The sequence below is a fragment of the Elephas maximus genome, chromosome 7 (genome assembly GCF_024166365.1).
Source record: "Elephas maximus indicus isolate mEleMax1 chromosome 7, mEleMax1 primary haplotype, whole genome shotgun sequence".
Lineage (NCBI taxonomy): Eukaryota > Metazoa > Chordata > Mammalia > Proboscidea > Elephantidae > Elephas > Elephas maximus.
In genome coordinates, this window is record NC_064825.1 from 27,545,283 (window position 1) to 27,559,916 (window position 14,634).

Sequence of the window (14,634 nt, forward strand, 5' to 3'; positions counted from 1 at the left end):
TGCATTTGCATTAAAGACATAAAGGTTTTAGAATGCACACTTCCTAAACATATTTTTCTCCCTCTCCTTTTGTAAAGATAACACTGACAAATATTGTATATACCTTCATGTCAAGGCTAGAAAGTACCGAAGAATTAAAAAGTACCCAAAAAAAAAAAAAAAAGTACCCATAGCACTTATTTTCCTCACGTGAGGCTTTTGTGAGTGCAGTGAAGGCTCTGTACACTTGCGGTGTTTAGTCTTCAAACACGGCTTCAGTGGATACAGCCCTTGCTGAGGAGACGTAATGCTCGGAGGTGGTAGGAGCCGGAGCCAGGAATCAGAAGACCAGGGGTTCCCTTTCTGACTCTTGCTTGCCATGATTCATAGTAGGTTTCTTAATGTATCCCAGGGACAAGGATACTAGCACTACTCACTTCATAGGCTTGTTCTGGGTTTAAATGAACAATGCTATGTGTAGGCTCTTCGCAAAGCGCTATACAAATACCTGTGGTACTACTGCCTAAAGTGAACAGTTCTACACATTTTTCACATGAAAATGATACTTTTTATCTACAAACATCTTGACTTATTTTCAGTATGTTGAGATTTAGCTCCTTTAAAAGAGAAAAAGGGAGCTATAAAGGCTATAGGATTTACCTTAAATAACTACACAGGGATTTTTCATAATCATATACGTTTTTTTTCTTCAAAATGGAAACATTTACCCAAAGGTCATTTTTAAAGAAAGAATATTGAATTATCATGGTGTGTATCTGTAACCTGAATTATACTCTTCACTACTATGCTGTTGGAAACCTTGGTGGCATAGTGGTTAGGCTGTGGCTCTTAACCAAAAGGTCCGCAGTTTGAATCCACCAGGCGCTCCTTGGAAACCTTATTGGGCAGTTCTATTCTGTCCTAGAGGGTCACTGTCAGTCGGAATCAACTCAATGGCAATGGGTGGTGTGTGTACTATGCTATTACCAGTTTTATACAGATTTAACATTCATATTTTAAGTCCATAAAATTTTTCATGCCTTTTATCGTATGAAAAACAAAGGAGAAGGTAGCAACAATAGTGGTTTATATTTTCTTTACCTTATTCATGTCCATCACAGGGCCCTTCTATGGAGAATAGCACCTAGGGCCCAAGTGTTAAATTGCTGAATGATCTCTCACAGCTGGTGATGGAAACTGTGCTGGCCAATAGAAACTGCTCATTGGCTCCCCGCCTCAGGCAGCCTCCAGGGCACCACTCAGCGCCCATAGCGTGCGCCCTACCTTCATGGGGCGCCTCCCTGCCCCCCCACATAGGCCTCTGTGTTTGTGTGGTAATTAGTACTAACAGCAAAGCATCAATCTTTGGCACATATATTTCAAGCGTGTAGAGAGCACATTCTATGTCCTTTATTGAGTTAAAAACAGAGACATTACAAAGGTGAACGTAGCAACAATAAAGCTAAATCTTTTTAAAGAAATTTAGAATGTTTATATAGCCCAAAATACTTGGATAGTATTTTTCATTTTTAAGAATCCTTGAGTTTTCAAACCTAGTACAACTGAGCTGCACTTGTTTCGTTTATATTTGGAGTACAGCGCTTCCCTTTCCCTCGTTTGTATTGTTACAGAGGAAGTGGGTTTTTAATACACATGATTCAGGGGGAAAAAAAGGCATATTTAATTCCAAAACACCCCTTAGACTGGGAAAAAACCGCTTTTGGAGTTGTCATGTTTATTTTACAGTAACTCTACAGCAGAACAATTTAGTATGTTAATGCAGAAATACAAACAGCTTTATCGAACAAAATACTATTTTCTAGCTGCCTTACAGAAGTGATTTACTCAAGAAAACAACAAAATTTTTCAGTTTCATTAATCAGCTTTGTAAATATTTTGCCCGAGCTTTTTTTTTTCTTGGGTTGGGGGAGCAAATAAAAAAAGTTTAAAAGCTATATGTGTCTATTGTGCTTTAGGTTGGTGTATTTATTAAGAGTAAATTCTGTATGTCTTTGCAGCTCATCGATATGTGTGTTTAGAAGTTTTTCAAGTTCTTTTGCTCGCTTCTCTTCCTCCAGAAGGAAATGCTGTGCAGCCAAAGAAGCTGGAATGGACATATCTGGGGGAGACTGAACAAAGAAATAAAGAAAATTCAGATAAAGGATTCAGAGCCATTTTTAATCTTCATATTTCCAGTAATGCCTCTTCCCTGACATACTGTCAAATGCTGAAACTTGTAATGAAATAGTACATCTTGGACTGACCCCTCTCTACCACTGTAACGCAGTCAACGCTAATGAAATCCCCAAGCAACTAAAACATCGCGTCACCGGTACATTAAAAAGCTCAAGAAATGAATATTATAGTGTCCGACTGCAAATGCAAGGAAGATATAATCACCATGGAACCTGTCTAAAACATATACACTAATTTGCAAAGCCAGTGATTCTTATCTGAAAGGAGGAAACTCCAAAAAGTTAAAGATTATAGTAGAATTGGGCAAAAAAGAGAAAAAAAATTAAGAATTGGCTTAAAAAAACAAAAAAAAGAATTGGCTTAACAAGGGTGCTAACTGAAGCTTGGAGTTAGCATTATGTATACGGGTAAAAAAGGGAGGCCCTAATACTGGGGGTGTGTGTCTTGTCTGTCTGGTCACAGTTGATGACATAGTGATGGTGCCCCAGTCCCACTTTTATAGTAATAAAAATATTAAAAAAAAAAACCATTGCTGTCAAGTTGATTCTGACTCATAGCGACCCTATAGGACAAGTACAACTACCCCCATAGGGTTTCTAAGGAGTGGCTGGTGGATTCAAACTGCTGACATTTTTGTTAGCAGCCTAGCTCTTAAGCACTGCACCACCAGGCCTCCTTTATAGTAAAAGGAGGTGCTATTTATTGTTTGTGACCTGTTTAGTGCTTATTTACAAAAACAAACACACAAACAAAAATACCTGTGGCTGAGGAGTAAAGTGTAAATATTAGGTAATTTTACAGTGCTTCATTCCCAAACAAAAAATTTTAAGTAACTTTTAAAAAATGGGGAAATTTTAACTTTCCGGTTCTGTGGTTTCTGGATTCTTACTCAATTTTGTTTCAGTCGGTAGGATGGAACTTCGTAAAGTGTTTGAGGAGGCAACAATCTGTAAACAGGTGAACCTTGCTGTAGTGGGATTTAGTTTACCAGTCTGGCCCCTGCAAAAAAGACTGCATGGATCATGACAGACGGTAGTGGATTACTGTAAACAGGGCAAGTAGTAGCCCCAGCTGTAGCTGCAATGCCAGATTAGTATCTTCACTACAGTAGAATATTACAGACTTCGGTACGTGGTATGCTGTTACTGATCTGGCAAATAAAGTCTTTTTAATACCACAAAACAAGGTGGATCGGAAGCTGTTAGTATTCACATGGACGGACAACAGTATGTCTCAATGTTATGTTAATTTTACTGTCACAGTAAATTCTGAAGGGGTCTAAACTATCCGGATATCATGTATTAACACTAGCATAAGGTTAGAAGACCTGATGAGTAAAAACGGGCAATATAGAGGCCATAGGGATACACACACACTCCAGAGGCTGAGATAAACCCTATAAAGATTCAGGCGCTTGATACACTGGCGACATTTTTAGTGGTGCAGTGGTGTAAGGCGTGACAGGACACCCTCTCCTAAGTAAAGCACAAATTAATGCTCCTTACACCTTCTATCACAAAAAGAAGCACAATGCTTGGTAGATCTCTTCAGGCTTTGAAGGGAGCATATTCCACACTTGGGGATACTGATCTGACCCATTTATCGGGTGATACAGAAGGCTGTTTTTTGAGAAGGGCTCAGAGAAAGAAAGGGCTTTGTAGCAGTTTCCAGATGGTGTACAAGCAGTACTGCTACTTGGGCCAAATGGCCTGGAAATTCCCATACTAGGAGAGTCTTTGGTAGGGAAAAATGCCTTTTGGAGCTTCTGGCAAGCTTCAGTGGGAAAGCTGTATTACACACCCTTAAGATTCTGGAAAAAGGCCAGGCTATCTGCAGCAGAAAACCATACTATTTGCAAAACACCTCCTGTCATGCTACTGAGCCCTAAGGGACAGAGCATGTAAACAAGGAGACAGGATGACTTGATCAGTGGATATCATCTAGCCTGTGTTTTGCCACCCAGTAAAAATTATGCATGGGTTCAATAACACAGTCTCCGTTTCACCAAGGGTAATCTAGCTACTGTTGCTGTAGAACATCTGACCTGCTACTATAAACACCAAAGCTGAGCTCCTAATATGGCACCATCCCTTAAGGAGACCAACCAGCTTCTTGGTGACAATTTGATGACATCACACCCTTTACACCGTGAAAAGGGCAGTGTTTTATCCTGACCAGGATTGATGTAGATTCTAAGTATAAGTTTGCCTTTCCTGCCTGTGGGTCCTTTGCTAGCACTATTATCTGATAGTTCACAGAGTGACTAATGTACTGATATGGGACCCTGCTTAATAGTAATGGATTCTATTTTACAGCAATGGAAGTATGGGAGTGGGCTCCTGGTATCCATTGGTCCTACCACATACAGCACCAACCAGAGGCTGCTAGCCTGCCAGAGCTTTGGGATGGCCTCTTGAAGGCACAGCTGAGATACTAGCTTGGAGATGATATTCTGTGAGGTTGTGGTGGCATTCTTCAGGACGCTGTATATACTTTAAACCAATGGCTGTTACATGGTGCAGTGTTTCCCTCAGGTGTGGCATGCATCACCTTTTATCTCACAAGAGATAAAAGGAGAGAGAAGGGAGCAGAGAGATAAGGACCTCATTACCACCAAGCAAGAAGAGTCAGGAGTGGAGTGCATCCTTTGGACCAGGGGTTCCCGCACTAAGAAGCTCCTAGACCAGGGGAAGATTGATGACAAGGACCTTCCCCCAGACCTGACAGAAAGAGAAGGCCTTCCCCTGGAGCTGGTGCCCTGAACTTCAACTTCTATTCTTTAAAACTATGAGAAGATGAACTTCTGTTTGTTAAAGCCATCCACCTGTAGTATTTCTGTTATAGCAGCACTAGATAACTAAGACAGAATTTGGTACCACGAGTGGGGTACTGCTCTAACAGATACCTACAATGTGGAAGTGGTTTTGGAATTGAGTAATGGGTAGAGGCTGGAAGAGTTTTAAAGTACTAATAGTAAAAGCCTATTAAAAAAAACCATAGGCACTTTAAAACTCTGAGTCGGAATCGACTTGACGGCATGGGGTTTGGTTGTTTTTTTTTTTTAATAGTAAAAGCCTAGATTGTCTTGAAGAGATTGTTGGTGGAATTATGGACATTAAAGACAATTCTGCTGAGGGCTCAGAAGAAAATGAGAAGAGTCGTAATACTGGAGATGGCATAGATGGAAAAAAGCAGCAGCAGAACCAGGAGACCGGCACAAGATGGTGCAGAAGCCAACTCACGGAGCAAGAGAGCTGAGCGCCTTCAGGCAGAGGCTTCCTGGTGGAGTGGGGTGCCTCTGGACACTTATTGGTGGAGCTAGGCTTACCCACAGAGCCAGAGAGCTGAATGCCCTGTGGCTGAAGTCTACTAGCAGAGTGGGCTGCCTCCAGGCACTTATGGGTAGAGCTAAAGATCTTTGTAACACTTGCCTGAGCAGAGCAGATGCCGGGCTGACCCAAGACGCCGAAGAAGCAAGAGGCCAAGGAACCAGGAAGCAGAAACTGAAGAGACAAGGAACACAGGAAGCAAAGCTTTCTGGAATCTCAAGAGGTGGAACCATGGCCTGCTGGGTCGCAAAGGGTGGGGCTGTGGCCTCCTAGGTTTCAAAGATTCAGATCTTCAACAACTCAGTTCTGGAGTGTGAGGCTGCCATTCATGAGTGCCAGTGGGATGGGGCTAGATCTGCTGCCTAAAGCTGAGGGGGTGAGGCTGCCATGCCCAAGGGGCAGAAGAACAGTGCCTGCCAGGGCCAAAGTGGGTAGAGTTGCCATCCAAATCCAAGGGAGCAGAGTTGCCATTCCAGTGGGCATGGAAGGTGGAGCTGAAGCCCAGAGCTGAGGGGCCTCCACCCAGAATCCAAAGAGTGTGGCCAACACCCAGAGTCTGGAGGGCACGGCCATTACCTAGATAGTCTCAGCGAACAAAGGATTATTTTCAAGCCTTGAGAACAAATACAAATCGTTCTGCTGGGTTTCTGACTTGTTTAAACCAAAACCAAACAAACCGGTTGCCATGGAGTCAATTTCAACTCAGAGTGACCCTATAGGAAAGAGTAGAACTGCCCCATAGGGTTTTGAAAGAGTGACTCGTGGATTTGAACCACCAACCTTTTGATTAACAGCAAATCTCTTAACCACCGTGCCATCAAAGCTCCTTGGTTTTCTTAGTGCCCATTATTCCTTTTCCCCTCCAATTCTCCCATTTGGAAATGTCTACCTTGTGCCTGTTTCACCATTGTACTTTGGAAAGCAGATAAATTGTATGCTAGATTTCACAGATGAAGAGGAATTTTGCCCCAGGGTGGAATTTGGACTTGGAGTTGACTTAAAACTTTTGGTATGATATGATGGGGTAAAAGTGTTTTATATGTGGCAAGGACATGAATTTTAGGGGCCAAAGGTGGAATGTGAGGGATTGAGTTGTGTCCCCCGCAAAATATGTGTCAATTTGACTAGGCCGTGGCTCCCAGTATTGTGTGGTTATTCTCCATTTTGTGATCCGATGTAATTTTCCTGTGTGTTGTAAATCCTAATCTCTGCCTATTGTTAATGAGGCAATGATTAGGATTTAGGTTAATTAGGTTATGTTAAAAAGGTTTGGGGGGATGCAACATCCTTACGCAGGTCACAGCCCTGATCTGATGTAAGGGGAGTTTCCCTGGGGTGCAGCCTGCATCACCTTTTATCTTACAAGAGATAAAAGGAGAGAGAAGGGAGCAGAGAGATAGGGACCTCGTTACCACTAAGCAAGAGGAGCCAAGAGTGGAGTGCATCCTTTGGACCTGGGGTCCCTGTGCTGAGAATCTCCTAGATCAGGGAAAATTGATGACAAGGACCTTCCCCCAGTGCTAACAGAGACAGAAGGCCTTCCCCTGGAGCTGTTGCCCTGAATTTGAAATTCTAGCCTCCAAAACTATGAGAGAATAAACTTCTGTTTGTTAATGCCGTCCACTTGTGGTATTTCTGTAATAGCAGCACTAGATAACTAAGACACCTCCTAAAAGGCAGCCAGCCAATGATGGATTCACACAGGGAGAACCAACTCTGATGCAATTCATGTTTCAAGCTCCCTGTGAGATCTGGCTGAAATTAATCTCTAGCTGGAGCAACAGTCTTGCTTAGCTTTCTCCCCTCCTCTTGCTTGCTTCCTTGATTCTCCTTCTCTTGAGAATACACTTACAATAAATCACTTTTACAAGAGAGCTGGAAAGTGTAACAAAGAGTCAAATGGAAATTCAAGAGCTGAAAAATATAAAAACTGAAATTAACAACACTTCTCAACTTGTTTTATGAGGTCAGCATAATCTTGATACCAAAATTTAACAAGCACAACAAAAGAAAACTATAGGCTAATTTCCATCATGAACATAAAGCAAAAATTCTAAAGAAAATATTGACGAACCAAATCCAGTGACCAAGTGGGGTTTATTCCAAGAACGCAAGGTTGGTTTAACACTTTAAAATCAAGATAAAACATCACATTGACAGAACAAAAGAGAAAAATTACATGGTCACTTCAATAAACGCAGGAAAAGCATTTGATAAATTTCAATATTCGGAATCGACTCGACGGCACTGGGTTTTTTTTTTTGGAGTATTTTTGGAAAAAATTAACAACCTAGGAATAGAAGGGGACTTCCTTCATCTTATAAAAAGAATTTACAAAATATCTACAGCAAATATCATACATAATGGTGAAATACTAAAAGATTTCCCTTTCAATTGAGAATTAAAGAAGGAAGTTGGTAATAACATTTTGTACTCAACATTTATTAGAAGTGCTTGTCAGTACAGTAAGGTAAGAAAAAAAAAAGCATAAAGATTTTAAAGTAAGAAATCAAACTGTCATTATTTTGATTATGGCTAAAGATAAATCCAAAAGAATCTACAGGACTGGAATAAATGGTGCAGGGTCAATTGGAAATTTACATAGAAAAAGGGATCTAGGTTCCCATTCTGCACCATGCAAAATAATCAGTTCCACGTGGACTGTAGATATGCATATGAAAAATAAAGAACTAAAGCTTCTAGAAGATAATACAGGATAATATCTTTATAATCTCGAGACACAGAAAAGTGTTTTAAATAGGACACCAAAAAATACTAACCATAAAAGAAAAGATTAACTGGGCACTACCCAAAAAAAAAAAAAAATTTTTTTTTTTCTTTTTCAAAATTAGGAACTTCTGTTCATCAAGAAATACTATGAAGAAAGCGAAGAATCAAGTAAGGGTGGGGGAAGATATTTGTAATATACATAACAAACAAAAGGCTTATATCCAGAATCTGTAAAGAATGCCTACAAATCAATCTGAACAAAGACAACCCACTAGAAAGCTAATCAAGGGAATTGAACACTTTAAAAAGGAGGATGTCGAAATGGCCAATTAACATATGAAAAAATGCTGAACTTCATCAGTCACCAGGAAATTGTAAGTTAAAACCACAATAAGGTTTAATAACACCAGAATGGCTAACATTAAAAAGACTGGTAATACCAAGTGTTGGAAAGAATACAGAGCAAGAACTCTCACATGCTATCTGTCGGGGTATTAATTGGCTCAAACACTTAACAGTTTGACAGCACCTACCAAAGCTGAACATATGCATATCCTATGACCCAGCAATTCCACTCTTAGGTATATACTCAGTGGAAATGTGTACATATGTGCACCAAAAGACAGGGATAAGAATGTTTTAGCAGCATTGTTTGTAATAGCTCCAAAATGGAAATAACACAAATGCCTATCTACAATAGAATGGATAAATAAATTGTAGTATCACTGTAGGTGGTATTTATATGTCATGGCATACTATAGAGAAACAAAAATGAATAAACTACAGCTATATAAAACAATATGGATGACGAATCTCACAAACATAGTGTTGAATAAAAGAAGCCAGATACAAAAGAGCGCATCTGATTCTACTTACATAAAGTTCACAAGTGGACAAAACTAATTTATGATGTTAGGAGTCAGCAGAATGGCTACTTGGGAGCAGGGTGGAAGTAGTGACTGGAAGTAGGGGGGAAGGGGCCTTCTGGAGTGCTGGTAATGTTCGTTTATTGACCTGGGTAGCAGTTACCTTGATGTGTTCCCTTTGTAATAAGTTATCTAGTGGTTTACTTATGATTTGTGCATATTTCTGTGTGTATGTCCGAGTCAATAAAAAAGTTTCTTTAAAAGGGTGCAAAAGATCACTTGTAGCTCCTGAGGGTACATGGAATGTCTGGGAGTGAGTCTCGAACACTTATATTTTTAAAAACATTGACAGTGATTCTGGTCTGCGCCAGAGATTAATAATCATTGACCAAAATACTTCACGAAACATTATGGATCTCATACGTAGGTATGGCCAGATGACTCAGGAGTGACTTTTTCTTTCTAACAACTGTGGACATCAGTGGAAACCCTAGTGGCATAGTGAGTAAGAGCTATGGCTCCTAACCAAAAGGTCAGGAGTTCAGTCCACCAGGTACTTCTTGGAAACCCTATGGGGCAGTTCTACATTGTTCTATAGGGTTGCTATGAGTCGGAACTGACTCAACGGCAACGGGTTTGGTTTTTGGTATGTACATCGGTATATTGGTATCAGTGGTAAGGGTAAGGTAATTACTCCTTAAAGGGGGAAAAGATCCGATAACAAGCAACTCACCAATGGGAATACTTCATCATCACTAACCAAAGGGCTTGCCATTTCTTTGGTTTGAAATGTCAAAGGTGGCAATGGAGGTGTCGTGCTTCTATTTGTCTCACAATCTTGGCTTAGTCTAAAAGAGAGAATGGTTATTGTTGTTGCTACCAAGGCACATTTGTTTATGTAGCTAAGGTTTTTAATTTTTCTGACGTCTAATTGGGGGAAAACACAACAAAATGCTTGGGCATCTGGGTATTTCTTTAAAAATAATTTTCCTGATGAGTAACCTCCACTTTACCTCAGAAGACTTTATAATTGTTAAAAACATTCTGCTATTGGTATTGTCTCTGTGTGTTTTGTATCTCTGCCATTTAATTAAATGACATAAGACCAGTTTTAGAAAAATCTCAAAACAGCTAATACCACTGCCCTTGACAGTTCTAAATAGATACTCTCCTTGTGTTTTCTGTTACACAACATCATGGCTTTCTTAATAGAATTATACTTTCTTTTTTTGATGCTAGAACAAGGCTTTATATAATAATAATTCTAATTTCTATAGGGCTTAATAATTTACGCCATGTTTTCAATTTACATCACCTCCTAGCTCCTCCATTTATTAGTAGTGTGGCCTTAAGCAGGTTACTTTCTCTCTCTGCTACTTAAATTTTCTCATTTATAAAAAAGGGTTGCTATGAGGACTGAATTATTAATACACGTAAAACATCTAGAACACAATTCCTGGCATATAGTGAGGGTTCGATAAAGATTAGGCATTATTATTTTAAAATTCATTTGATCCTCAAAATAACCCTACAAAGTGGATATTATTCACAGGGGAGGAAACTAAGGTTTAAAAGTTAAATTATTCACCCAATCATTTGCTTCTTTAAACAAAATAAATTACTAGGAAGTGGTGATTTTTGACTTTGGACTCAAATCAGGTTTTCTTGACTTCAAACCCCATAATTTGGATGAAAGGCACAATATGGAAGTTGTTGCTTGTACTAAAATATAGGGTAGAAGATGAGACTAAATACAAACCACTGAAATTTTAAATTTTGGTCTGCTGACCAAAAACAACAAAAAAAGAAACAAACCAATTTATCCTAAAATTTTACACAAAAGAATCCTAACAATATGGGCTATTTGGGATTAAGTAAATATTTTTCTGAACATTAATTCATGAACATAGGGTTTAAGTTTAATCAAAATCATCCAAGACCAACAAAACATAAAAATCCCTCCAATGTAAATTGTTTATTTTTAATAACAATCAAATTTTCCATAGGTATTAACCATTTCCAAAGCCTTTATGTTTTAATTTGACAGAGTTCAAAAAAATTCATTGTTTTTCTCTGTTCTTATCCAAAAGCTGTCTATATAAGCTTATTTCTTATTATGCAAACATTTTCAAAGCTATGCATACAAATAGCAATAAAAGTTAGTGAGGCATCTGTAAATTAGTACATGAAAACAAACATAACATGTTTCCATTTTACTTATCCTGAAACATATCTTTTTTTTTTTTTTTTTTTTTTTACCTATTCTCCCAAACCATAACTACCATGGAAACAGATCAGCAAATTAAATTGAAATAACATGGTTTATGATGTGCACAATAAGCTGAAACATCCCACAATTCAAATAGAATTATAACAGTTGCATAATACATCTGCATATAATCTTTAGCTGAACCTTTTGAGTGAGGCTACCATCTACACCTCAAAGCACAGTGGAAAAATAAGGTAATTATCCAAGTGATTCAAGAAATATGTATCTCTCTGTGATCTCAATTATACAGAGATTTCGGGCAAAGTATTATTTATCCTAAATTATCTAAATAATTATCTCAACTTTCCATTTTGCTTTGAATGTATAGATACAGTTTTATGGTGTTAATTACTAAAATTTATATAGGAACATTCTTTTTATTGTAAGATCAATAAAATGTAGAGACTGAAAAGAAAGACTAGATTATGAAGTAGAGTGCTTCGCTTTAAATCATCTTTATATCTGACAAGTTCTTTTTCTAGACTATAGCTATTCAAATACTTCATAAAACCACCTTGCATAAAATGCTAAGTGTATCAGTTTAAAAGCTACCAAAGATTATTTCAGAAGGCTTTTAGTATTTTTTTTTTTTTTAGTATATCTTCATAGCTGATGTTCAATGAGCTCTTCCACAGACCTTTTTCTAAGACCTCCACCTACGTTTACCAAAAGGGCAGGACCCAGTTGTTTTGTGGGGGAGCACGACTCTGTGTACTTGAGACTTGAGCGGACTCTCTACAGTTTCCAGAATTGTCTGACATGTGTATCTCATCATGTCTCTCTATTAATTTTCCCCTGGCCTGTAGGACAATGTCCTCAGCATGGAACAAGAGCCCTTCACAAACTATGCTAACTTACCTTTTTCCAGCCTGGACTCCTTAACACTCTATACAATGCTCCCTATTTTACAGAACTGCTCGTTGTTTCCTGGTCTAGAACTGTTCAACCTTTTGTGTTTTGCTGCTTGTTGAGCAATGTCATGGTACAAGTTTTTCTCAACTTATTTCTGCTTCTAGGAGACTATTCTTTGACAACGCATCCTGTAAGTGGTTGTGACAAACCTGCTGACTTTGTGGTTTTCTTTAGCATTAGAAACTTAATTTATTAAAACTAGAGTTGAAGCCATTTTAATGATTAATGTTTGTGATTACTAATATCTTTTCAGTACATGATATAACTTTTAAAACTATAAATTCAGTTTTAAGTATGTAGCTTATACAGAGATAAAACACCATTTATTACAAAATTGATTTATCATAAAATTATTAACAGCTCTGGATATCACTAGTCCAAATTAAAAAAAAAATTAGCTTGCACATTATCCTTAAACTTCAAAATTCTAACTTTTAAAAACAGTATTCAATACATCCTCACCAAATTCAATCATATCTTACTCATAATTTTGTAAAGTGCTGGCTAACTGTCGCATTGGAAAGCCAATCTTCTGGAATATCCCAAAATGCATAAGCGGTGGACATTAAGAACTTCTTAACTTCACTTCTAACAGGAGTCAAACAATAACAAAATTGGACTGCTTCAAAGTAGATAGATGATTCTTTTAATAATATATTGTACAAACCTTCAGTTAAAAGAAGTGGCTAAAAATTAGTCTATGGACTTTAGAAATTTGTAGAACATTATCTTCATATGCGTTTACTTGAAACCTTTTTTCTTTCCCCACATAATTTAAATAAGAAGCTCATTGCCTGAGTCATTAATATGTACAGATAACTCATACATTAGTTTATATTTTTGGATTAACTTATGCCTAACAAATATATATAGCTTTTACTATTTAACCATGCTGTGAGGGAAAGAAAGAATATTTCATTTTTCACTTGCCAAAATTAACAGAGCAGTATCTGCCTTACAGTTCTCCACACTGGTGAGTTCACAGTGTCCTTGTATCTCAACAACTCTTCTCTGTAGTGAGTTTTATGTGCTAATAATTTATTCAGAACATTTGAAATGCTGTTTCTTTTAAAAATCAGGTCACTGGGGAACACTGAAATCAGACAAGGCATTAAAACAAATTTCATGAAACTTTCAACAAATGACACCGGCAGGACACAAGGCTTTGCAGCAGGAATAGTAGTTCAAACTGCTTATTAAGATAATCTCCTGCTGAGCATTCTACCTCTTCTGCTGCTGTCTGTGTCCCCTACTGTCTTGTTTCTGTTAGGCACTTTTAACACATTCTGTACCACCTGACAAAGAGAAAAAAGGGGGCAATCCAAACAATAAAAACATTTTTCAAAAATAATAAAATGCAGGTAGCTATCTTTTTGTTTAAATAACAACACCTGGTACCTTTGTCTAAGGCTTTCAAAGTTGCTCCAAACATGCAAGAATAGGAAGCAGTGTTCTGCACACACAATGGGTGTTCAGTACAGAGCAGCATCTAACATGCACAAGACGCTTTATAGTCTCCTTGGGGCCACATTTTCTTTTACAATGACAGAGCTATAAACATGAGAGTCATGACTCGACCCACAGAGAACTGAACCCACAGGGTGGGAAAATATAAAGAATATGCATTAGAAAATATATTCTTACACCAACACCAAGATTAGGCCCCTCTGGCCTGATTTTCAGTGTTACTGGCCAGTCAACAGGCGTACATTCACCAGAGACCTGGCCCATGGCTGAGGCCCAAGGACCTGTTTCATCCTCCCTATGCTGCTTTCATACTGCTGCTGCCACCACCACCGCCCCACCATCCCTCCATACTCCTTTTTTGGGACTAGCAGCCAGGCTTCCCTCATTCCCTTCCTTAACTGCCAAAAGAGGGGTTACTGATTTAGCGCTTTTGAATGATTGCTGTCTCTTCATCGGACTAGAATAAATCCTTCTAAGACATAGAGAGCTGAGGTGGTGAGAGTAGGAGAGAGCTATACGACATTTACAAAAATGTTGAACAAACATATTTTTACTATGTCCCATGGATTTATGAATTTATCTACCTGTAGAACTGGCATGCTCAGTTACAAAGATGACTTGAGCATCACCCCTACGCCACAAGACTATCTTTGAGGAAGTATCACACCCAAGCATTTGTCATATCCTCCAAAATATACTTTTTAGGCACTGTGAATTGATGGAAAAGTATTAATATTATTATAAAAATAATTTTGTTAGTGACTAACATTTATGGAGCTATGTGTTATATATACAATGCTAATGTTTATTAGCATATTAATGGCTTTGAGAACTCTTATGAAAAAAACATTTTTTTTTTCTAAAAGTTAATCCACTTTTCTTCTCC

General features: G+C 38.3%; 1 protein-coding gene across 3 annotated transcripts in view; it reads right to left on the bottom strand.

Annotated features, from left to right (window-relative positions):
• Window positions 1-1,425: 1,425 nt before the first annotated feature.
• Window positions 1,426-14,634, bottom strand: part of DEUP1 (deuterosome assembly protein 1) — a 108,281-nt gene continuing 95,072 nt past the window's right edge. For 2 of the 3 annotated variants that reach the window (XM_049889523.1, XM_049889520.1), the window contains 2 exons: window positions 9,834-9,948; window positions 1,426-2,108 (listed from right to left, as the gene is read on the bottom strand). In XM_049889523.1, coding sequence (XP_049745480.1) covers window positions 1,932-2,108; window positions 9,834-9,948 — 292 coding nt within the window. In that variant the 3' untranslated portion in view covers window positions 1,426-1,931. The remainder of the gene's footprint in view (window positions 2,109-9,833; window positions 9,949-14,634) is intronic. The other variant, XM_049889526.1, reaches the window with a different exon arrangement.